This window comes from Pelobates fuscus, chromosome 4, assembly GCF_036172605.1.
Source record: "Pelobates fuscus isolate aPelFus1 chromosome 4, aPelFus1.pri, whole genome shotgun sequence".
NCBI classification, from domain to species: domain Eukaryota; kingdom Metazoa; phylum Chordata; class Amphibia; order Anura; family Pelobatidae; genus Pelobates; species Pelobates fuscus.
The window spans coordinates 228,360,469-228,385,800 of NC_086320.1; the positions used below are offsets into that span (position 1 = coordinate 228,360,469).

General features: G+C 42.7%; 1 protein-coding gene across 1 annotated transcript in view; it reads left to right on the forward strand.

Moving 5' to 3' along the window:
* The window catches only part of ADCY2 (adenylate cyclase 2), a 1,028,223-nt gene that overhangs the window by 946,687 nt on the left and 56,204 nt on the right, over positions 1-25,332 (forward strand). Inside the window, exons 19-20 of the mRNA XM_063451927.1 lie at positions 17,013-17,097; positions 21,674-21,832. Of these exons, the coding sequence (XP_063307997.1) occupies positions 17,013-17,097; positions 21,674-21,832 (244 nt within the window). The remainder of the gene's footprint in view (positions 1-17,012; positions 17,098-21,673; positions 21,833-25,332) is intronic.

Below are 25,332 nucleotides of genomic sequence, written 5' to 3' on the forward strand. Positions count from 1 at the left end.
AGGTTTAGTTACATTGTGCTAGGCAGATACTATTATACTTCTGTAATCAGATACAACGTTGCTCTTTAGGCTGCTAGATTTATAGGCAGCTCTGGTTACCTAATATCTGTCTCTCCTATTCTCTCCCAGAGGTTTTTCTGGTTATTATTCTATCCATAGATATGTCGTGAGCATTCTAAGCTTCACGATATCTATGTTCTATACCTCCTCCTACTGTACATTTGTTTATAGCCTTCATTTATTTTTGATTATATTTATGTGTGTGCAATACCCATTATATTGGTGTCCTTAGATCATCATATGAGATCATGTATAGATTGGGACTGCTTTGGAGTTATACCAAGCATTTCTGCACCTTAGAGGCTTTTTTGTAGTGGTAGCTATTTATTTTCTTTTCTTCTTTTGTTCCCTGCTTCATGTATTAGACACGATATTGCTAATACTGTAGTGACAACATTGAGCCAGATATATTAAAGCTCATAGTAGTTGGCCACAGTACTGCTTTGACAGAGAATGATGCATTATCATCATCCAGGGTTTATGTCCTTTCTATCTACTTCCTAATTTTTATATATTGGGATATCTAGCTCCTTCATAATATATGTATTTACAATCTGTTCTAGACTACTTTACTACTTCCAGGTATACTCATTTCGATACATCTGTTCCTTAACAGTTGTATGTTCTGTGTTTTTTAATTTTCTTTTTACTACAGAAAACATTAACTTTCAGCTAGACATTCCTTAACAAAGAACCTAGCATCTCACAGAAACATGCAGCTTACAGCAATAAAAACTTTTGCTGCCAGTTTGAATCACTAAGTTAACTCACTCACTGCTGGCTACAATTCTCACAGGAAAAATACCTTTAATATTGCAATTAACAAATACAATATTTCTCATACCAGATCAGTTTAATATTCCTTTCCCACCCAGTAACCAAAAGATAAGTCTAGCATAATTAACTTTCCTGATTAAACAATAATTATCCCTAAATTCAGATAAGTCAATATCTTTGAATAATAGCTTGGTATTGTAAACTTGGCAAATTACCAATAAATATAGTGTTCATTTATTCCACATGCTGTAATGGAATGTATAACTAAATATTTCCTTAGCTAATTATGATTTCATAAGATTTGAAATCTGACCAGCTTTTATCAAGGTATATTTCTGCTTTTAGTAAAAAATAATTAATTTAAATTAAATTAGATTAAAAAGAAACAGCATATTTCCCAGCTTTCTTGGTAGAAATTCTTTAGTCTTGGAGATATATTCCATGAATGGTGTATGCAAGTTTGAGTAGAGAATTGTGGAAATAGGAAGTTATCAGAGTTCTGATTATTAAAGATTTCAAAGTTTCAGTTGGAGTGTTAGATTTTGAAGAGATACGGAGAGTTTGGTGTGTCCAGCTTGTTGCTCTAGATCTCCGACTTAAGACCCTCTCTTCCTCTATCCTCAATTTTTAAAGCAAAAGCTTCCCTAAATAGTGATGTACCGAACTGTTCGCCGGCGAATAGTTCCCGGCGAACATAGCGTGTTCGCGTTCGCTCGGCGGGCGGACACATGCGCGGTTCGATCCGCCCCCTATTCGTCATCATTGAGCAAACTTTGACCCTGTGCCTCTCGGTCAGCAGACACATTCCAGCCAACCAGCAGCACACCCTCCTTAGCAGACCCTCCCACCTCCCTCCCAGCATCCATTTTCGATTCATTCTGAAGCTGCATGCTTAGTGAGAGGAGGGAAAAGGTAGCTGCTGCTGATTAGATAGGGAAATTGATAGCTAGGCTAGGGTATTCAGTGTCCACTTCAGTCCTGAAGGACTCAATTGATCTCTGCTGTAAGGACAGCACCCCAAAAAGCCCTTTTTAGGGCTAGAACATCAGTCTGCTTTTTTTTTATTTATTTTTTTCTGTGTAATGTAATTGCAGTTGCCTGCCTGCCAGCTTCTGTGTCAGGCTGGATGCTGTGCCCATTTGCACAGTCAGTGCCACCACTCATATCTGTTGTCACAATAGCTTAAGCTTTACATTTAAAAAAATAAATAAAAAAAATTCTCTGTAATAGAAGAGCAGTTAGTTGTCTGCAAGCGTCTGGGTGTCAGGTCTCCTTCAGCGTGTGCTCTGCAGACCTGTGCCAGCGTACTTTGACAGTTGCCACTCATATCTGGTGTCTCTGTAGCGTGCTTTTACAAAGATAAAAAGGTTTCCAGTGTAAGCTAATAGCAGCCAGTCAGTGTCCTTCAAGCGGCTGTGTCAGGCCTACAGCCTGTGCTCTGCAGACCTGTGCCAGTGCACATTGCCACTCATATCTGGTGTCTCTATAGCGTGCTTTTACAAAGAAAAAAAGGTTTCCAGTGTAAGCTAATAGCAGCCAGTCGGTGTCCTTCAAGCGGCTGTGTCAGGCCTTCCTTCAGCGTGTGCCCTGCACAACCCTGCCAGCGTACTTTGACAGTTGCCACTCATATCTGATGTCTCTGTAGCATGCTTTTACAAAGAAAAAAAGGTTTCCAGTGTAAGCTAATAGCAGCCAGTCAGTGTCCTTCAAGCGGCTGTGTCAGGCCTTCCTTCAGCGTGTGCCCTGCAGAACCCTGCCAGCGTACTTTGACAGTTGCTACTCATATCTGATGTCTCTGTAGCATGCTTTTACAAAGAAAAAAGGTTTCCAGTGTAAGCTAGTCAGTGTCCTTCAAGCGGCTGTGTCAGGCCTACAGCCTGTGCTCTGCAGACCTGTGCCAGTGCACATTGCCACTCATATCTGGTGTCTCTGTAGCGTGCTTTTACAAAGAAAAAAAGGTTTCCAGTGTAAGCTAATAGCAGCCAGTCAGTGTCCTTCAAGCGGCTGTGTCAGGCCTTCCTTCAGCGTGTGCCCTGCAGAACCCTGCCAGCGTACTTTGACAGTTGCCACTCATATCTGGTGTCTATGTAGCGTGCTTTTACAAAGAAAAAAGGTTTCCAGTGTAAGCTAATAGCAGCCAGTCAGTGTCCTTCAAGCGGCTGTGTCAGGCCTTCCTTCAGCGTGTGCCGTGCACAACCCTGCCAGCGTACTTTGACAGTTGCCACTCATATCTGGTGTCTCTGTAGCGTGCTTTTACAAAGAAAAAAAGGTTTCCAGTGTAAGCTAATAGCAGCCAGTCAGTGTCCTTCAAGCGGCTGTGTCAGGCCTTCCTTCAGCGTGTGCCCTGCACAACCCTGCCAGCGTACTTTGACAGTTGCCACTCATATCTGGTGTCTCTGTAGCTTGCTTTTACAAAGAAAAAAAGGTTTCCAGTGTAAGCTAATAGCATATCCATACAAATTGTACATAATGTCCAGGATAGTTTTCCAGGGACAAATGTTGTCGCCTGTTGAACGAGGTGACCTTGCTCGGGTCCCAGGTGTGCGGCTCCTCAAATGGATGCCATATACACGGCCACTGATAGGAGACGCGAAAGGTATTAAACTGATCAGAACAATACTAAACACACCACTCCTATCTGGTGGCACATTAGCTTGCCCGCGCAGTGCCCCAAATTTGAAGTAAGAGGACCGACCAAGCATCTTCTTCCATCTCCCTGTTACAGAAATCGCTGCCATATCCATACAAATTGTACATAATGTCCAGGATAGTTTTCCAGGGACAAATGTTGTCGCCTGTTGAACGAGGTGACCTTGCTCGGGTCCCAGGTGTGCGGTTCCTAAAATGGATGCCATATACACGTCCACTGATAGGAGACGCGAAATGTATTAAACTGATAAGAATAGTATGGTGAAGATACTGAGTGATATACACAACAAAACCCAGTGTAAGGTGGAGCGCTATATAATAACTTACCCCCCTTGGGGCTCTCAGTTAACCTAAGGGGGGAAATAGAGTACAATAGTGTAGAGTGTTTGATACAATCTGAGTGAAATAACCAAAAAATGGTTCACTCACGTGGTTCTGAGCCTAAACAGGACAGGCTCAGATCTCTTGAGCAGGCGTGTCCTTAAGGAGACACGGACCCTTTAAAGGATGGTTCTCTAAGTTTTTCTCTCTGGAAAGTGTAATAGAAACCAAAATCTGGTGCAATAAATTCCGAATACCAGTGTGTGCAGATAGATAAATGAAACTGCTCACCTTGCATAGAGCCTCAGACTTGGCTCTAAGTTATTCAGCAGATGTGTCTATAAGAGGACACATACCCTTCTTTAGTTGAAGCGGGAACTGTAGATGTAGACTAATCAAAATCTCAGGTGGACAGATAATAATAAATAAAAGTGTATTTATTGGTAAAAATATGTGTATAACACTATAAAAACAACAAATGGTATAAGTATAAAAACAAATGTCCAAACTTCTGAGATGATCCGAGACGCGTTTCGCCTGGTCGGCTTTTTCAGTCGGTGTCTTTCTCTTGGTTCCCGATCTTCTTTTAAATGCTGTCTGTGGGTTTCATTGGTCGATGGTTTTGCGCCTTCCGATACCCTTTCAGCTGTGGCCATGATTAGCTCCCTTTCGTTCCGGTTTCGTCGACCGGAAGTGATGTTGCGCTGATATCGTCGCCCGGAAGTGACGTATCGCTAGTGCAAAGTCCTATTTTCTGTTAAGTCCGTTCACGCCATTTTGTTTGATGGCAGCGATCTAATAGGAAAGTAATACTCCCATAGGGATATAGTTCAGGAGAGTAAGGGCAACATAGAAAACTTATTAGATACAGAAAAAAATATTGAATGTGTCCAAATGTTATAACGATCTTAAAGGTGCATTTTATTCTTGGACATACAGGTGCATCTATGTTTATGTTTATCCTTATATAGGTGTATTTCATCTGTCTATTTAAAGTGCATAAAGGGTTCTAGATTCTATATATTAAGAACAGTTATAGTAGGTGGATCATAAAACAATTAAAATCTGACAGCCTCATACTTTTAGTGCAAAAAAGGAAATTAAAACTACATGTGTAGAAATGAATCTCTACCACATGTAGAAGCAGTGATACAAGTGCATAAGAAGATTATAAAAAATGACAAAGTTCGAAGTCGTTATTAAGACCATGAGGTATCAGTGTGTTCAAATAAAAAATCCACCTCATTTCTAATTGCCCCAAGCATTTAATAAGATCCTCCCCTCTCCAGTTTGGTACCAGTTTGTGTATACCCATAAATTTCATATTATTTGGATTTTTATTATGTTTTTCCAGAAAGTGTGCTGATAAACTATGTTTTATAAATCCATTTTTAATATTTCTAATATGCTCCTGTATACGTACATTGAGGTTACGGATAGTGCGACCCACATAGAATAAACCACAAGGGCATATGATGACATATACGACCTTTTTTGAGTAGCATGTGATTAATTCTTTTATTTTGAAAGTTTGTTTGGAATTTTTGGGGTGGTTAAAAGTCTGTATGTGTCTTTTCGTATTTTGTGTGTTCTTGCATGCACCACAAGTGCCACAGCCAAAGAAGCCTTTTGATTTATTTAGAAAGTGGTCTTGTTCCTTGGTTCTTATGTGGTTATGTACTAAAGTGCGATTTAAACTTGGAACTCCTCTGTATACTATAATGGGTTTCTCGGGGAGGATGGAGTTTAATGTATCATCATTTCTTAGGATGGGCCAGTGTTTGTTCAAAATTCTCTTGAATTGCTTACTTTTGCAGTTGAAATCACAGACAAACACTGGTCCAGTTCTAGCTTCCTTTTTTACCTTATATCTAATTAGGGAGGATCTTTCTTCTACTTTAACCTTGTCATAAGCTGTGTTCAGCAGGTCTTCTTGATATCCTTTTTCTTTAAAATTATCTAAAACGATCTGTGCCTGCTCATAAAATGTTGTGTCTTCCGTGCAATTGCGCCTTATTCTAAGCAGCTGAGCTCTAGGGGCATTGAGTAGCCACGGAGAATAATGGCAGCTGTTGTCCTGTATATAGCTGTTAACATCTACGACCTTAAAGAAAGTTTTAGTCTTAAGTGTCTGGTTCTCTACATAGATGTTAAGGTCTAGAAAGTTTACACATGATTTGCTATAGTTGGAGGATAATTTAATTCCCCACTCATTGGAGTTGAGGTGTGTAAGAAAGGTTTGTAGAGACTCCTCATCTCCCCTCCATATAAAGAACAGGTCGTCTATGTACCTGCGATAGGTCACGAGGCTCGACTCCCATCTAGTATCCCCATAGATGAACTCTTGTTCCCAATGGGACATGAAGAGATTCGCATAGCTGGGAGCGAACCTCGTGCCCATCGTAGTACCGCATGTTTGAAGATAAAAATTGTTCCCGTACCAAAAGTAGTTATTGTGGAGGATCCATGCAATCCCCTCAACAATAAAATACACTTTTATTTATTATTATCTGTCCACCTGAGATTTTGATTAGTCTACATCTACAGTTCCCGCTTCAACTAAAGAAGGGTATGTGTCCTCTTATAGACACATCTGCTGAATAACTTAGAGCCAAGTCTGAGGCTCTATGCAAGGTGAGCAGTTTCATTTATCTATCTGCACACACTGGTATTCGGAATTTATTGCACCAGATTTTGGTTTCTATTACACTTTCCAGAGAGAAAAACTTAGAGAACCATCCTTTAAAGGGTCCGTGTCTCCTTAAGGACACGCCTGCTCGAGAGATCTGAGCCTGTCCTGTTTAGGCTCAGAACCACGTGAGTGAACCATTTTTTGGTTATTTCACTCAGATTGTATCAAACACTCTACACTATTGTACTCTATTTCCCCCCTTAGGTTAACTGAGAGCCCCAAGGGGGGTAAGTTATTATATAGCGCTCCACCTTACACTGGGTTTTGTTGTGTATATCACTCAGTATCTTCACCATATTGTATCTGTGAGTGCCAAGCTGTGAGAGGACGGCACTCTAGGTGGTAGCAGCTCTATACATTTGCATCTATTCTAAGCACCATTGTACACAAATTCTATATATTGTATATTGATAAGAATAGTACACCACTCCTATCTGTAGGTCCCCCACATTGTGATTTATGCCCCCACCCACCGTGCAGGGGTGGGGGCCGGGGGGAAGACAGTAGGTCCCCCCATTGTGATTTATGGCCCCCACCCACCGCGCAGGGGTGGGGGCCGAGGGGGGAGTCGGGGGAGGACAGTAGGTCCCCCCATTGTGATTTATGGCCCCCACCCACCGCGCAGTGGTGGGGGAGGACAGTAGTTCCCCCCCAGTGTGTATCAGGGTCCCTGAGGACAGGTGTCAATCCATATCTGCCAAGTGACCTTATGTTGGGGGAACAGTCCCTATTCTGCTCTGTGTCAGTGTGTTTCAGGGATCCTTAGGATAGGTGTCAATCCATATCTGCCAAGTGACCCTATGTAGGGGGAACAGTCTCTATTCTGCTCTGTGTCAGTGTGTATCATGGTCTCTGAGGACGGGGAACAGTCTCTATTCTGCTCTGTGTCAGTGTGTATCAGGGGCTTTGAGCACAGGTGTCAATACATACCTGACAAGTTACCCTATGTAGGAGGAACAGTCTCTATTCTGCTCTGTGTCAGTGTTTTTCAGGGATCCTTAGGATAGGTGTCAATCCATACCTGCCAAGTGACCCTATGTAGGGGGAACAGTCTCTATTCCGCTCTTTGTCAGTGTGTATCAGGGACTTTGAGGACGGGGAAAAGTCTCTATTCTGCTATTTGTCAGTGTGTATCATGGTCTCTGAGGACGGGGAACAGTCTCTATTCTACTCTGTGTGAGGAGGAGGAACGGGAAATGAGTAGCTCGGCATCCAACCTTGTGCAAATGTGGTCTTTCATGCTGTCGTGCCTGTTGAGGGACCCTCGTATAAAAAGTCTGAAGGAGAACGACCTGTGCTGGGTGTCCACGCTACTAGACCCCCGGTCTCTATTCTGCTCTTTGTCACTGTGTGTCATGGTCTCTGAGGACGGGGAACAGTCTCTATTCTGCTCTGTGTCAGTGTGTATCAGGGGCTTTGAGGACCGGTGTCAATCCATACCTGCCAAGTGACCCTATGTAAGGGGAACAGTCCCTATTCTGCTCTGTGTCAGTGTGTATCAGGGTCTCTGAGGACAGGTGTCAATCCATGTGTCAAGGTGTCAATATGTCAGGTGTCAATCCATATCCATTGTGATTTAGGAATGTTAGGTGATTTCGGCCCTTTATGGATTAAAACCAGACTCTGCATCAACTGTGTAATTTTCCATGGGAATTTTGCCATGGATCCCCCTCCGGCATGCTACAGTCCAGGTGTTAGTCCCCTTGAAACAACTTTTCCATCACTTTTGTGGCCAGAAAAAGTCCCTGTGGGTTTTAAATAGTCGCCTGCCCATTGAAGTCAATGGCGGTTCGCCCGGTTCGCCGGTTCGCGAACGTTTGCGGAAGTTCCCGTTCGCCATTCGCGAACCGAAAATTTCGGGTTTGCGACATCACAATCCCTAAACTTTCTTTACGTCACTAATTTAAAGTACCAATAGAGTCAGGTGGGCGTATCTTTTCTACAAGTTATCATCGACTTTGGTCAATAGATGGAGTTGTAACACCACAAGAAATACAAGTCCAACTACCACTTTGTATAAGGGGTTAAACAAATTTTGTGATGCATTTAGCGTCATAATTCCTATCTTCATGGATACTTGTCCATCACATATCTGTCATTCTTCAAAGGATTTTTCTTAGACTGACCGTCTGGTTTTGGGGCCATAGAGTAGATTTTGACGTATCTAGCCTTTGTTTCACCTTCTCTTACAATGGATCTTTGTAGCAATCCATGAAATTTTATGAAAGTAAAATTAATAACTTGTAATCCTGTGTCTGTTTTTTGTGTGAAACTATGTGTAGCATGTAGTAATGTGACAGTAATGTGATATATACATGTCTTTTACACACATTCAGCTAATATTAGTTTAATAATAACACATTTTCTTCATTGGGATTTTATCCAATAGGTACTATTTATATATGATTAAACATAATTATAGTTAGTCTAAATGATTATGTATATGTGTGTGTGTGTGTGTGTGTGTGTTTGGGCTGTTTCTCTCTCTACCCCCTTGCAGATATAATGTCTTGTAAGAGAGCCTTATCTCTGGTCAATGCTTAAGTTAGCCGTATTCCTTTGCTCATGGTTTGAATGAATAGAGTTACAGAGAAATACAAATGTGTATGTCTTTGCATTTTTACAAAATGGAGACACATCTGCTAAGTGGTATACATTTTGTATTTCTATCTTACCACAAAATGCCTTCCAGTGGAAATAACCTGACATGGCCATCAATTCTTTTGGATCAACAACATTAAAGGACATGTTTAAATGTTCAACTCTTTCAACTTAGATTACTATGTAAAATAATAAACCCAAAAATCTGAAGTGAAGTGCTAATAAACCACAAAATAAACAATCAGTTCTACAAATATATGAACAATATTATTATGATAAGTTGCTGCCACATTGATACGTGCAATTTAAAAAAAAAAACATAATTACTATGTAACTATGTAATTCAGATGTAAACCAAACACTTCAAAACCTATAATCACACATAAGCCTACTTCTTAATCCTCTAATCCTGCAGCACTGATGCTTTGTTGCATTCTGTGTGTCCTTTGTAATACTGCATTTCTTTATAGATCTATTAAATAAAATGGTGGCCTTATATAACATTACTACATCAACATTTATCTGAGATTTTTGTAACTCAGGCTCAATCCTGTAAAAATCTCCTCAAATCCCTTTATTTTATTCTATTGCATTCACTGAGTACATTGAAAGGTATATGGTCAAATTAGAGATATTCTATATTATTAAAAGTACGCTATAGTCACCAGAACAACAACAGCTTAAATATGTCCTGTCACTACAGGCTTTTTGTTGTTTCAGAGAAAAGACAGTTTTTATAATACAGCCTAGGAACACCTCTAGTGGCCACTCCTCACATGGCTCACTAGAGGTGCTTCATGGGTCAGTGCTGTACAGTGTGCAACACTGACATTCAGCGTCTACACATTCTACATGGAGACACTGATCTTTCCCCATAGATATTCCTTGATTCAATGCGTCTCTACAAGGAGAAACTGATTGGCCACGGTAGTGTTTGACTCCACCCCCCCGTCCCACCTCCTTGGCTAAGTGACTATCTCAGCTAATCTTATGGGAAAACATTGTGATTGATTGAGATCATCACTCCTGATGATATAAGCCAAGGAGCCGGATCGGGGTGGAGCGGAGCCAGCATTTTACTCTTAGATTTTACTCTAATTAGTGGAGCAAGGAAGGGTCAGGGGGGCTAGATAGTGATTTTAACACTATAGGGTCAGGAACAAACTTAACTTCCTTAATAGCTTACTTTATACTTATTGCTTATCACTTCTAAAACCTCAGTACTCAGACTGCCTATACAACAGACTTATTCACAGTGGAAGTCTGGCCTGATCATTTCATGCAAAAATGTATTTTGATCCTACCAAATTGCATTGATGTGGCAGTGTGGCTTGGATTAAATATCATACAAACAGGGCCGGACTGGGAAAAAAATTAGGCCCGGGCATTTTTCAATCAGAGCGGCCCCCTAAGAAGGGGGCGGGGCCAGAGAGGGTGTGTTTTGTCATCACTAATGACAAGCACGCCCCCTCTCAAAGTGAGCATGTTAGTTCAATGCGCAGAGCCCCGCTGAAGAGCTCTGGCATTAGAAAGAGGCCCTGAATTTGTTCTGCGCAGCGCAAGCAAATTTAATAAGCTTGCGCTGTGTTTGCTTTTAAATTGTCTCTGGTGTCTCCACAAGTGGGATACCAGAGGACAAAAGGGCCAGGAAAGTGTATGGTGCATATGTTTGGAGCCTGCTTGTGGGATTGCGTGTGTGTAGAGTGTGGTGTGGTATTGTGTAAATAGGTCAATTTAATTTGTGTTTGTGGTGTAATATGTGTGGCTAGGCGCTGTAGAGAGTGTGTGTATAGGGGGCATAGTGTTATAGGGGATGTAGCGAGTGTGTGCATACGGGTTGTAGTGTGTGTGTATAGGTGACGTAGTGTGTGTAGGGGTTGTAGAGAGGGTGTGTTTAGAGAATGTTGTATGTGTTTGCTGACAAGGAATGTGTGTGTAGGAGAGCTACTGTGTATAGGACCCAGAGTGTGTATAGGAGTGTGTGTGTGTGTGTGTGTGTGTGTGTGTATAGAGGATTACGAGTGCATATAGGGTAAGGGATCTAGCGTGTATCTGGAGCATAATGTGTGTAGTGGTGCAGTGTGTGGGGTGCTGTAGTGTGTGTGTGTGTGTGTGTATATAATATATATATATTTGGACGTATTGTATGTCTGAGGGGCGCAGTGTGTATGTATGTAAGAGGGGTGCTGTGTGTGAGGGTGTTTTTATGTGCCGTCATATTCTAGGTTTCTAATTTTCTTTGTCTGTTAACTCACTGAGGGTTATTATATATATATATATATATATATATATATATATGTGTGGGAGTGTGCTGTATATGTGTGAGCGAGGGTGCTGTGTGTGTGTCTGAGGGTGTGTGTGTGTTTGGGTGCTGTGTGTGTCTGAGGGTGCTGTGTGTGTGTCTGAGGGTGCTGTGTGTGTGTTTGGGTGATGTGTGTGTCTGAGGGTGCTGTGTGTGTATGAGGGTGCTGTGTGTGTATGAATGTGCTGTGTGTGTCTGGGTGCTGTGTGTGTCTGAGGGTGCTGTGTGTGTCTGGGTGCTGTGTGTGTCTGGGTGCTGTGTGTGTCTGGGTGCTATGTGTGTTTGGGTGCTGTGTGTGTATGAGGGTGCTGTGTGTGTATGAGGGTGCTGTGTGTGTCTGGGTGCTGTGTGTGTCTGAGGGTGCTGTGTGTGTCTGGGTGCTGTGTGTGTCTGGGGTGCTGTGTGTGTCTGGGTGCTGTGTGTGTCTGAGGGTGCTGTGTGTGTTTGGGGTGCTGTGTGTGTGTGGGTTCAGTGTGTGTCTGGGGGTGCTGTGTGTGCCTGGGGGTGCTGTGTGTGTCTGAGGATGCTGTGTGTGTCTGAGGATGCTGTGTGTGTCTGAGGATGCTGTGTGTGTCTGAGGGTGCTGTGTGTGTTTGGGTGCTGTGTGAGTGTGAGGATGCTGTGTGTGTATGAGGGTGCTGTGTGTGTATGAGGGTGCTGTGTGTGTCTGGGTGCTGTGTGTGTCTGAGGGTGCTGTGTGTGTCTGGGTGCTGTGTTGTCTGGGTGCTATGTGTGTCTGGGTGCTATGTGTGTTTGGGTGCTGTGTGTGTATGAGGGTGCTGTGTGTGTATGAGGGTGATGTGTGTGTCTGGGTGCTGTGTGTGTCTGGGTGCTGTGTGTGTCTGAGGGTGCTGTGTGTGTCTGGGTGCTGTGTGTGTTTGGGTGCTGTGTGTGTCTGAGGGTGCTGTGTGTGTCTGAGGGTGCTGTGTGTGTCTGAGGGTGCTGTGTGTGTCTGGGTGCTGTGTGTGTCTGAGGGTGCTGTGTGTGTTTGGGGGTGCTGTGTGTGTTTGGGGGTGCTGTGTGTGTGTTTGGGGGTGCTGTGTGTCTGGGGGTGCTGTGTGTGTGATTGTGAATGTATATTTTATTTAAATTGAAATATATTTTTTTATTAATTAAAAAAAAAAAGTTATATCCCCCCTCCTCCCTTCTTACCTTTAACCTGGGAGGAGGGGGGATCCGTTCTGCCTGGGGGGAGGGGGGATCCGTTCTGCCTGGAAGGAGGGGGGGATCCGTTCTGCCTGGAAGGAGGGGGGGATCCGTTCTGCCTGGAAGGAGGGGGGGATCCGTTCTGCCTGGAAGGAGGGGGGGATCCGTTCTGCCTGGAAGGAGGGGGGATCCGTTCTGCCTGGAAGGAGGGGGGGATCCGTTCTGCCTGGGAGGAGGGGGGGATCCGTTCTGCCTGGGGGAGGGGGGATCCGTTCTGCCTGGAAGGAGGGGGGGATCCGTTCTGCCTGGGGGGAGGGGGGGATCCGTTCTGCCTGGAAGGAGGGGGGATCCGTTCTGCCTGGGGGGAGGGGGGATCCGTTCTGCCTGGGGGGTGGGGGTGTTGCGTGCTGCCATCCTTCCCTGGTGGTCCAGTGGTGAGAGTGAACTTTAGCCTGTAGGCTAGAGTTCACTCTCGCGAGATCTGAGCGTTGCTGCGGTAACCGCGGTAAGCTCAGACCTCGCGAGAGGACCCGGCGGAGCTGCTGGATAGAGCTCCGCTGGTCCTCTCTCCTGCCTCCCTCCCTCACACCCTCTCCTGCCGGCGGCCGCCTGTAACTGCCTCTGGGCCGGTGAGGGAGAACTTTGATCTCCCCACCGGCCCATGGAGGCACAGAGCAGGGCGGGTAAACCCAGATAAATGGGCGGGTGGTGAGGGTGATAATAGGTCTCAAACCTAGTGTAGGCAAGCCACTGTTCTGAGGTCACTCTAAACCTCTATACAAAATAAACACAATGTCTGAACACTAGTACATACTACTATATGTCTGTGGCACCCTGTAGTCTGTACTAGTGTTCAGACATTGTGTTTACTAAATATCATACACGCAAAATATACAAATTTGAAGGGTGTGAAATCAATTCTATATTTACTGAAGCTAATAACGGTCTAAATTTGGTTGACCAAATTACAATTGAATTACAATTAAATAGAATTGTATTTTACCATTCAAATTCAGTTCACATTTAGTCATTATTCAGGTTCCTGAGCATTTGATTACATTTGAACATTCAGTCAATCTGATCCCTGGTTTATTTATTTCTTATTTATTTATTTGTTTGTTTATTTTCCAATATATTAATTTAATTGTTTCTTTTTTTTTGTGGCTGTCCCTTAACAATGAGGTAACACAGACAGGACACGGAATCATGTAAAAGATGAATTGGCTCATCAATTGTCCATTTTACTTGCTTCATGGCTCGATTCAGGCATTTGGCTACTCAAAGTTACGGAATATGGACATCCTAATGATCACCCAAAATTCGGACACATTAAAATTCTTCAGAAAACAAATGAGTCTACTAAACAAACCATAATGTAACCCTCCAAAGCATCTTAATCATGATTCCAATCTAATATTAATCCTAATTTAAATGGGTTGTTTAACCAAACAACAGTGTTTGAATAAAACTCTTAACAAAAACTAATAATAATAACTCTTACGAGCATAATCCTGCCAAAGAAAAAAATGAAATAATAGAGAAACTTTCCTTTGATCTTGTGCCGAGACCAAACTCTCCCCTCAGACCCAATCCTCCTCCTGAGAGTTTTTTGTGAGTACTTGAGCGACATGTACGTAGGACATGCTGCCAATGCTCATCTGTTGTAGAGATTTAACAGTAGCCAGGTAGAAACTCTTATTTTGGGCAGGCTGATGTCATTGAAGGTCTCTTCCTCCACCCAGCCACGTACAACACCAAGGGTCCCCGAAAGGTGACAACAAGCCCCCTGTATTATTTTTTTTTTTTTAAATGTACACTACTGTTACACCAGATATAAGTTGCACTAGTGTGACACTGTGCGCCGGCAGGCCCTGAAATGCACACGTGTGACTGAAACTGACTGCTATTATATTACAGTCAAAAAAAATGTTTGTTTTTTTAAATGCAAGCTATTGTGACACCAGATATGAGTGGTGGCACTGGGCAAGTGGGCACAGTATACACCGTGAGCCTGACACACACGTTGGCAGGCAGGCAGGCAACTGCAGTTAGATTACACAGGAAAAAAAAAAAACAGACTGATGTTCTAGCCCTAAAAAGGGCTTTTTGGGGTGCTGTCCTTACAGCAGAGATCAGATGAGTCCTTCAGGACTGTAGTGGACACTGAATACACTAGCCTAGCTATCGATTTCCCTATTAAATCAGCAGCAGCTACACTGTCCCTCCTCTCACTAAGAATGCAGCTTCCGGGGGGCGGGGCCTAGCTGTCATGGAGGAAAGACGCACTTCGTGTGAGCTCCCTCAATATCTCACTTTAAGCAGCTATCAACAAGCGAATTTCACCCCAGAAGGGGATGACCCAGCAATGTTGCTCCTACCTGACCGACCCGACATGCTTAATAGTGGTCAGCAACTTGACAGAGTCTTACTTACCTCCGCGTGGCACGTGTGGCCTGGTGCTCACCGGGCGGGAGAGGCGGCCGATCTCCCGATCCTGGGATGCCCAGGAGCAGCTACTTCCCGGCAGGAGCTCCGTTACCCCACCCCCCCCTCGGACCGGTGGGGGTTATCCCGGTCCACCCCTGAGAGGCTGTCTGGAGCTAATGGATGCACAGAGCACAGCCACCCAGGCTGAAATACTCATCTGGACTCTACCAATATGGCGGCAGCCGCGTGTCCTCCTGGTACCAGCAAAGCATGGCAGGATATTGAGTCTAAGCTGGACAGACTCTTTAATGAATTTTGGAAGCAAATAACAACCAGGAAGCCCTAACAAGCTCCACCACAGCCCCAACAAGCTCCACCACAGCTAAGCGAAGCAGTCCCCATTAAAATCCACCAACGCAAAAAGCGTTGAAGACGGGACCGGAGGCACAAACAGAAATGCAGAGCCTGCTCCACGTCAAGCACTCGCCTCCACCTTAAACCACCACAATCCCGCACCGGACGTGAAGCACCACCGGGACAGATCCGACCACCTGACAAAACAAGCTTCCACCACCTCAAGCCACGAACCCGGCACTCAGCCAGAGACTTGCCTTTGTTGTTCCAGGTATCAGGGACTCCCAGGGTCTGCACCTGGCGCCCAGAAGGGATCGGATGAGCACAAGCAGTAAACAGCAGCCTGCCAAGCATGTCCCACTATAGCCGATCCTCCACACCATGCCTTTGATCACATGAACTGCTCTCTGCACATTAACTAATCGTAAAGTAGCAAGCGTTTAAACATGTCATTATTTCACCTCCTAAAGAGTTTATTGTCGTAGTTCCTTACATGCCTTTACCTTAACCGTTCATGTATTATGTTATTCACTAGTCTCATCTCATGGGGCGACTCACACTTGATTTATAACTAGTGGTGGAGCTGCTGATATAAATACACAGTTGATAACGTGCAAGCTACACCCTAAACATGACAGCCATCTTTCACAACAATGTACTGCTATATACTCATACCCTCAGTGCAACTAGCCATGATATACGCACGTTCAGCCTAGCATGCTCAAATATAACACACTTCTGTCTAAAAAAATAAATTAAAAAAAGAACAATAATAATAAAAAAAAATGCAGCTTCAGAATTAATCTAAATTGTATGCTGTCTAGAAGGTGGGAGGGTCTGGCAGGGAGGGTCTGCATGCTGATTGGCTGGAATGTGTCTGCTGACTGTGAGGTGCAGGGTCAAAATTGACTCAATGATGACGAATAGGGGCGGACCGAACAACGCATATGTTCGCCATCTGTGGCGAACGCGAACAAGCTATGTTCGCCAGGAACTATTCACCAGCGAACCGTTCGGGACATCACTAGTGATGATATGTCCAATCTAAAAGTTTTAATGTAAGATTTGCAGTTCGTTTACATTTTCAAAACTGTTAAAAAAAAAAAAAAATTTCAAATGTTTAATTACTCACAAAACATATATTATATTATATCATATCACATGTAGACATCTTGTGTCCCAGTACTAGGCTTTTCTGGTAACCATTAAAATCAACAGACTCCTTAAACTCTTTAATGCATTTCCAAGGGTTCATGTGCAGTATATCAAATACAAGTGTTCATGTGTACTGTAATAAGTATGTTCTTTTTACTTACGTAATAAAGTAATATGCAAACTGATAATGATTTGATTCCATAATGTCATTTCTTTAGTTGCTTTGCCTTGGGGATCATTGTTATATATTTCTAAATCAGTCCTGATTTAGTTCCATAATACCAAATTATTTAGCATCATGGTAAAATTATATTTGCTAAAAATAACTTTTGTAACATTAATTGAAATAGTAATGGAATTCAGCAACTGAATAGTCCTGATGAAGTTCTTTCTTTACTGACTTACATTGAAACATCATTTTGGTCCATCTTGATTGTTCCTTATGTAGAAGCTTGTGTGAATATAAATTATTTAGAATAATTACAAGAAGATGAATATTCGAGTAACACAAATACCTCTTATTTTCAGACCTGGCGTATTAAAAGACCTTAAGACTATGGGATCTGTGTCTCTGTTTATATTTTTTGTCACTCTGCTTGTTCTAGGCAGACAGGTAAGCATTTAATTAATATATGTTTTTAACAGTTTCTTTAAGCTTATGACTAAAGTAATATTGGCAATATCTGTTCCACCAGAATTTCACACTTTCTGGTTAAGAAAAACCATATTCATGCATATATATACACCTCATGTATCTAATCTGCAAATCTGCAACTCTGACAGATTGAATTATTTGGAGCGTGTGATAAACTGCAGCCTCCCACTGCAAATTACACCCATCATAGCATACAATTTGCAATAGAACACATGTATTATTTCACTTGGAGTATTTTGAGTCTTTTTACATGGATGTATCATCAATTTCTGCAGAATTTTGTGTTATATACAATATTGCATTTGTATTAATATTTATATATATATATATATATATATATATATATATATATATATTTCCAGACCTTATGTGTTGTACATCTGTAAAAACCTGAGATTTGTATTCTGTCTCACCTCAATTGTATAGTAATACCTCCATATATTCCTTAACAAGGTTTGTGCTAAGTCATAAGGTCAATTACATTCATGCACCTTTGACTAACTTGGTGAGTTGCATGCATGCAGTAAAAATTGCAGCTCTCCACTTAAAGCGATTCTCTGTCGATGATGAGGAGATGCTAATTGGCCAGCATGGAACTGACCCCGCCCCGATCCATCTCCCTGGCTGATATCATTGGAAAACCTTGGATTGGCTGAGATCGTCAATTCTGATGATCTCAGCCAAGGAGGCAGAGCCAAAGACCATGCTGGCCAATCAGCATCTCCTCATCATCCCAAATCAATGCGTCTCTATGGGGAATGTTCTGCAGCACTGACCCAGAAAGCACCTCTTGTGGCCATCTGAGTGACTACCACTGGAGATGTCACTGGGCAGCAATGTAAAAAAGGCAGTGTTTACATTGAAATGCCTGAAGGCATGGGCGTAGGAACCCAAAAAAATCTGGGGGGGGATAGCATTTTTACTCGCCGGGTATATTCTAAAACTAGGAGTTGTTTATCCCATTGTACAGCGCTACGGAATTTGCAGTTGCTATATAAATGATTAAATAATAACATTAAAGGGTCACTACAAGGAAGGGGTTTTACTTACCCAGATACAGCGCCGGGATCCTCCTGATTAGAACCACCCCTACCCTTCCCATGAATATTAGAACCACCCCTACCCCTTCCATGCACAAAAGAACCCCACCTACCCCTTCCACGCATATTAACCACCTACCCCTTCCATGCATATTAGTACCCCCTAACCACTTCCATGCATATTAGTACCCCCTAACCCCTTCCATGCATATTAGAACCCACCCTACCTCTTCCATTCATATTAGTACTCCCCTAACCCCTTCCAATAATTTTTCTACCTCCCCCCTCCTCCCATCCATATTAGTAGCCCCCCTAAACCCTTCCAATTATTTTTCTACCTACCCCTCTCCCCCTATCCTTATTAGTAGCCCCCCTAACCCTTTCCAATTATTTTTCTGCCATGTTAACTAACGCCAGTGCTGGAGTGCCGCCGTGTTTACATTAAAAGGCCTGCAGGGACAGGCTATAGACACCAGAACCACTACATTAAGCTGCAGTGGTTCTGGGGACTATAGTGTTTCTTTAATGTGAGGTAAATTAGAGATTAGTGCCACAAATAATATACTAGATTGCCTACTTACAACCAGATGAGGATGGTGATGGGCTCTAGCTGCCGTCTGGCTCCACTGGTCTGGTGTAGAACAGGCTCTCTGGAGGCTGTTTGTAACTGGTCCCAAAAATCAATGTTCTGTGAGAATGGGAAGCAGCTCCATTTTTGGGGGGCCCTTTACACAGCTCAAGGTCTGGGTCCCAGGGTCCACCTTCACGTTCCACCAATGAGTTTGTTCACAGGGGGTGGAGTGTGTAGGGGATGTCCTGATATGTGTGTAAGGTATGCATTGTGTGAATCTGTGTTTGTATGTGTAAGGGCTGCAAGGTGTGATTCTGTGTATGTACGGGATGCAGTGTGTGCGTCTGTAAGGGGTGCATTGAGTGTGTGTACGGGGTGCATTGAGTGTGTGTAAGGAATGCATTGTGTGTTTCTGTGTGTGTAAGGATTGCATGATTGTGTGATTCTGTGTGTGTGTGCACGGGGTGCATCGAGTGTGTGTAAGGATGAATTGTGTGTTTCTGTGTGTGTAAGGGTGGCATGATTGTGTGTCAATCTCTCTCCCTCGTCACTCTCTTTCTCCCCCTCCCTCGTCACTCTTTCTCCCCCTCCCTTGTCACTCTTTCTCCCCCTCTCTCCCCCCTCCCTGTTTCTTTCCCCCCCTCCCTGTTTCTTTCCCCACCCCCTCCCTGTTTCTTCCCCCCTCCTTCCCTGTTTCTTTATCCCCCCTCCCTCCCTGTTTCTTTACCCCCTCCTCCCTCCCTGTTTCTTTACCCCCTCCTCCCTGTTTCTTTATCCCCCCCTCCACGTTTCTTTCTTCCCCCCTCCCTCCCTGTTTCTTTATCCCCCCTCCCTCCCTGTTTCTTTATCACCCCCCTCCCTGTTGCTTTTCCCCCCTCTCCCTGTTGCTTTTCCCCCCTCTCCCTGTTTCTTTATCCCCCCTCCCTCCCTGTTTCTTTATCCTCCCTCCCTGTTTCTTTATCCCCCCTCCCTGTTTCTTTCTTCCCCCCTCCCTCCCTGTTTCTTTCTTCCTCCCCTCCCTCCCTGTTTCTTTATCCCCCCTCCCTGTTTCTTTACCCCCTCCTCCCTGTTTCTTTATCCCCCCTCCCTGTTTCTTTATCCCGCCTCCCTCCCTGTTTCTTTATCCCCCCTCCCTGTTTCTTTATCCCCCCTCCCTGTTTCTTTACCCCCTCCTCCCTGTTTCTTTATCCCCCTCCATGTTTCTTTATCCCCCCCTCCATGTTTCTTTATACCCCTCCCTCCCTGTTTCTTTATCCCCCCTCCCTCCCTGTTTCTTTATCCCCCCTCCCTGCTTCTTTATCCTCTCCCCTCCCTCCCTGCTTCTTTATCCTCTCCCCTCCCTCCCTGTTTCTTTATCTCCCCCCCCCTGTTTCTTTATCCCCCCTGTTTCTTTATCCCCCCCTGTTTCTTTACCCCCCCCTCCCTGTTTCTTTCTTCCCCCCCTCCCTGCTTCTTTATCCTCTCCCCCCCCCCTCCCTGTTTCTTTATCCCCCCTCCCTGTTCTTTATCCCCCCTCCCTCCCTGTTTCTTTATCCCCCCCCTGTTTCTTTACCCCCCTCCCCCCCTGTTTCTTTACCCCCCTCCCTCCCTGTTTCTTTATCCCCCCTCCCTCCCTGTTTCTTTCTTCCCCCCCTCCCTGCTTCTTTATCCTCTCCCCTCCCTGCTTCTTTATCCTCTCCCCTCCCTCCCTGTTTCTTTATCCTCTCCCTCTCCCTCCCTGTTTCTTTATCCTCTCCCCTCCCTCCCTGTTTCTTTATCTCCCCCCTCCCTGTTTCTTTATCTCCCCCCCTCCCTGTTTCTTTATCTCCCCCCCCCTCCCTGTTTCTTTATCTCCCCCCCCTCCCTGTTTCTTTATCTCCCCCCCCCTCCCTGTTTCTTTATATCCCCCCTCCCTGTTTCTTTATCTCCCCCCTCCCTGTTTCTTTATCTCCCCCCTCCCTGTTTCTTTATCTCCCCCCTCCCTGTTTCTTTATCTCCCCCCCTCCCCTACCTGTGTTGTAGCGTGGCCGAGCTGTGTACTGTCCGCGGGTACAGGGAGCTTTTGTTTCCTGTATCCGGCGGACTAACAGGAAGTGCACACTCAGTGTTCACTTCCTTTTAGTCCGGCCGGGTACAGGAGACAGATGCTCCCTGTACCGGCGGACTATACCGCGCTCGGCCAAGCTACATTGAGGGAGTGACAGGAGGGAGCGCTGAGCGCTTCCCTCCTGTCAGCCCCTCTCCTCTGGCTGCGCCCGGGCGGTGAGCCCTCATGGACGCACCAGCCCGGGCAGAGCTGCAGCCGCCTGAGGCTCTCTGCAGAGCGCTCGGGCGGCTGCAGCAAAAGGGGGGCCGGCGGAGCTGGGGGGGATTTCCCCATTACCTGTCCCCCCCGCATGATTTGCTGGGGGGGATACGTCCCCCCCATCCCCCCCGGTTCCTACGCCCATGCCTGAAGGGACAGGCTGTAGACACCAGATCATCTACTTTAAGCTGTCGTTTTTCTGGTGACTATAGTGCCCCTTTAATGTATAACTTTTAAAAGAAACATAACATAAAAAGGGGGCTTCAATGCTAGAAAAAGAACTATGGGCACAATTTAATAAGCTTTCCAAATTACTCAGTACTGTTATAAAAGTTTCCAAATGAATAATTCTCCTAAACTTTATTGGTGACTTATTTTGTAACCGTATTAAATCATTTGGTAAGCTTATTAAACCTATATTAGGTAAAAGTGACAAAGCCGCTTTAAATGGTGACTGGCTGGTTAAGTTCCATTATATGGCATGCAAAGGATCCCATGTGTTTTGCTGAATTAGTATTTCTAATAAATGTGGTTCAGGAGAAATGCTTGTACTTGTTGTATTTATGTTTATTCTTAAATTTGGATTCATGCAGAACAAGGTGCATATTGTTTCTTTACTTCTGTGTCCTCTTGTAACAGAATGAATATTACTGTAGGTTAGATTTCTTGTGGAAGAACAAGTTCAAAAAAGAACGTGAAGAAATAGAGACCATGGAGAATCTGAACCGGGTACTATTAGAGAATGTGCTACCTGCTCATGTGGCTGAACACTTTTTAGCAAGAAACCTAAAAAATGAGGTCAGCAAAGTTTTTCATAATACATTATGGAGCTGCAGAGTAAAGAGGCTGTGCATATTAATAGTCTTAGAATTTTAAAATGTTATTATTATTATTTTTTTGCTATCTATTGTAGGATTAATTATGTTTACAATACAGCATGTTCTAATTGATACATTGTATTAATATGTTGCATTATTTGGTGTTGTTTGATTTCACTTAATGAGTTTATAAATATTTAATAAATACTATACTATAATAGTTAATCCATATAAATTACATAGTAGCAAGATATATGTAGCGATATATGCATAAAAGTAAACAGTGGAGCATTTTTTTACGACAGCTTTACTCTACTTGAAGGGAAAGTAGAGTTGACATCTACATCTACTTACCTTCAACAGCAACAGAGGTTTATGGGATAAGTAGTTTAACCCCAAGCTGCAGTTCCAACTATAACCCAGGATGAATGGAACTGCTCTAGAAACATCCATACTGTGGCTGCTATCAGTTTATCCATAGCTCAGTTAAATTTTTTTATGAACCAGGCTTTGTACAGTGATCTACCAATCTGACGACTGAGCATGCTCCTTGTTGTAGCTTGGCCTCTCTCCTTGGAGAAGTTACTTCCTATTTGACAAAACGGATATGAGCAAATCAAAACAGGGAATTTTAGCCGTCTCTTTGACAGCCTTTGGTGAGGGCCATTAAAAAACTGGAAAAAAACAACACAATTTGTTTATAAGAACTAAACTTATTTAAGAAATAAGACTTCAGGTGCATGAGCCATTGCAACGTCAGGAGATTGTGTGAAATATCAAAATATCATAAAGAGTGACTATAAAAAAATAAGGGTATTATAACATTCCCCAGGATATATGATGTATTTAAGTATTTTAAAAACACTAGAGAAGACCATAACCACTGATAGCACATAATTTTACATTCTTAAATTTATATTCCAGGAATGGTAGAGTAGTATGATTTTAACATTAAAGGACCACTATAGTGCCAGGAAAACAAACTCGTTTTCCTGGCACTATAGTATTAATAGGTCCATACCACAATCATGGCCCCCCTCCTGCCGGGCTGAAGGGGGAGGAAGGGGTTCAAATCTTACCTTTCTCCAGTGCCGGGTTCCCTCGGCGCTGGGGACTCTCCTCCTTCGGTCGTCATCGCCTGAATGCGCATGCGCGGCAAGAGCCGTGCGCACATTCAGTCAGTCCATAGGAAAGCATTCTCAATGCTTTCCTATGGATGCTGGCATCTTCTCACTGTGAAAATCACAGTGAGAAGCGCGGAAGCGCCTCTAGCGGCTGTCAATGAGACAGGCGTCTAGAGGCTGGATTAACCCATGTGTAAACATAGCAGTTTCTCTGAAACTGCTATGTTTACAGCAGGCAGGGTTAACCCCTTAAGGACCGCTGACGGTTCAGGACCGTCAGCGGCAAAACGTGCGTTTGGACCGCTGACGGTCCTGAACCGTCATAACGGTTTTGGGCAACTTACCTGATCGCCGTCGGTCCCACGGCGGCGATCAGCTCTCCTCCCGGTCCAGGGGGACTGCCTGTCTGCCCGGGCAGTCCCCCCTCGGCAGATCAGGACCCCACGGCCATGTGATCACTCGATCACATGACCGCAATAGGGGTCTTTGTATCTGCCTGCAGGGGGACTGTCTGTGCTGACAGGCAGTCTCCCTGCATCTGTAAAATAAAAAATAAAGTGTAAAAAAAAAATCTGTGTAAAAAAATAATAATATGTGTATATATATATGCTATATATACATGTATTATATCTATATATACCTATATATAATATATGTATATATATCATATATATAATGTCACACTAAGTGTATTTTTATATTTATATATACGTATATTATAATAAAAATACACTTATATTTAAATTACACACGAATATATACAATATATATAATAACTATATATATGGTATATATATATTATTATAAAATACAAATAATATGTTAATAAAAATAAATAACAAAAAATAAAAATAATTTTTAATAATTAAAAAAAAATTATATATATATATTCAATTTTATTCTAACAGTATTTTGATATTGATATATATATATTTATATCAAAATACACTTAGAATGTAATGATATATATATCTATGTATAAATAAATAAATAAAAATAATACGAAATATACATATGTCCACATACAAAATTACATTAATAATTTCATAAATATACACGTAGACGTGAAATATATAAATATGTATATATATTAAAATTCTACGTGCATATTTATGTAATATTTTTACCTAATTAAGTAATTTTAATGATTGCAATTTGAGGGACCTGCCTGCCAACCCAGGCCAAAAGTCCAGATAATTTAATTTGCTAGCACTGTGCTTAACCCTGTAACTTTCTATGACACCCTAAATCCTGTACATGGGGGTACTGTTTTACTCGGGAGACTTCGCTGAACACAAATATTAGTGTTTCAAAACAGTAAAACATATCACAGCGATGATATTGTCAGTGAAAGTGAAGTTTTTTGCATTTTTCACACACAAACAGCTCTTTCACTGAGGATATTATTGCTGTGATATATTTTACTGTTCTGATACACTAATATTTGTGTTCAGCGAAGTCTCCTGAGTATAACAGTACCCCACATGTAGAGGTTTTATAGTGTTTGTGAAAGTTACAGGGTCAAATATAAGACTTGATTTTACTTTTTTTTTTTTTATTGAAATTTGTCAGATTGGTTAGGTTGCCTTTGAGAGCGTATGGTAGCCAAGGAATGAGAATTAGCACCATGATGGCATACCATTTGCAAAAGAAGACAACCCAAGGTATTGCAAATGGGGTATGTTCAGCCTTTTTTAGTAGCCACTTAGTCACAAACACCGGCCAAAGTTAGCGTTTTTTGCATTTTTAACACACAAACAAATATAAATGCTAACTTTGGCCAGTGTTTGTGACTAGGTGGCTACTAAAAAGACTGGACATACCCCATTTTAAATACCCTGGGTTGTCTACTTTAAAAAATATGTACATGTTAGGTGTGTTTCGGGGATTTATGACAGATAACGGTGTAACAATGTCACTATTGATACATTTAAAATATATATATATTGAAACAGCAATTTCCTACTTGTATTTATAGGCCTATAACTTGCAAAAAAAAGCAATAAAGCATGTAAACACTGGGTGTTTTTAAACTCGGGACAAAATTTTGAATCTATTTAGCAGTTTTTTTCATTAGCTTTTGTAGATAAGTAAAAGATTTTTCAAGTAAAAGTCCAAAAACATGTTTTTTTTTTTTTTTTTCACCATATTTTATTATTTTTTTTAAATACAATATATGACATAATATAAATACTGGTATGTAAAGAAAGCCCTTCTTGTCGTGAAAAAAACAATATATAACTTGTATGGGAACCGTAAATGAGAGAGCGGAAAATTACAGCTAAACACAAACACCACAAAAGTGTTAAAACTGCTCTGGTCCTTAACGTACAAACATCGCAAAAACAGGCCGGTC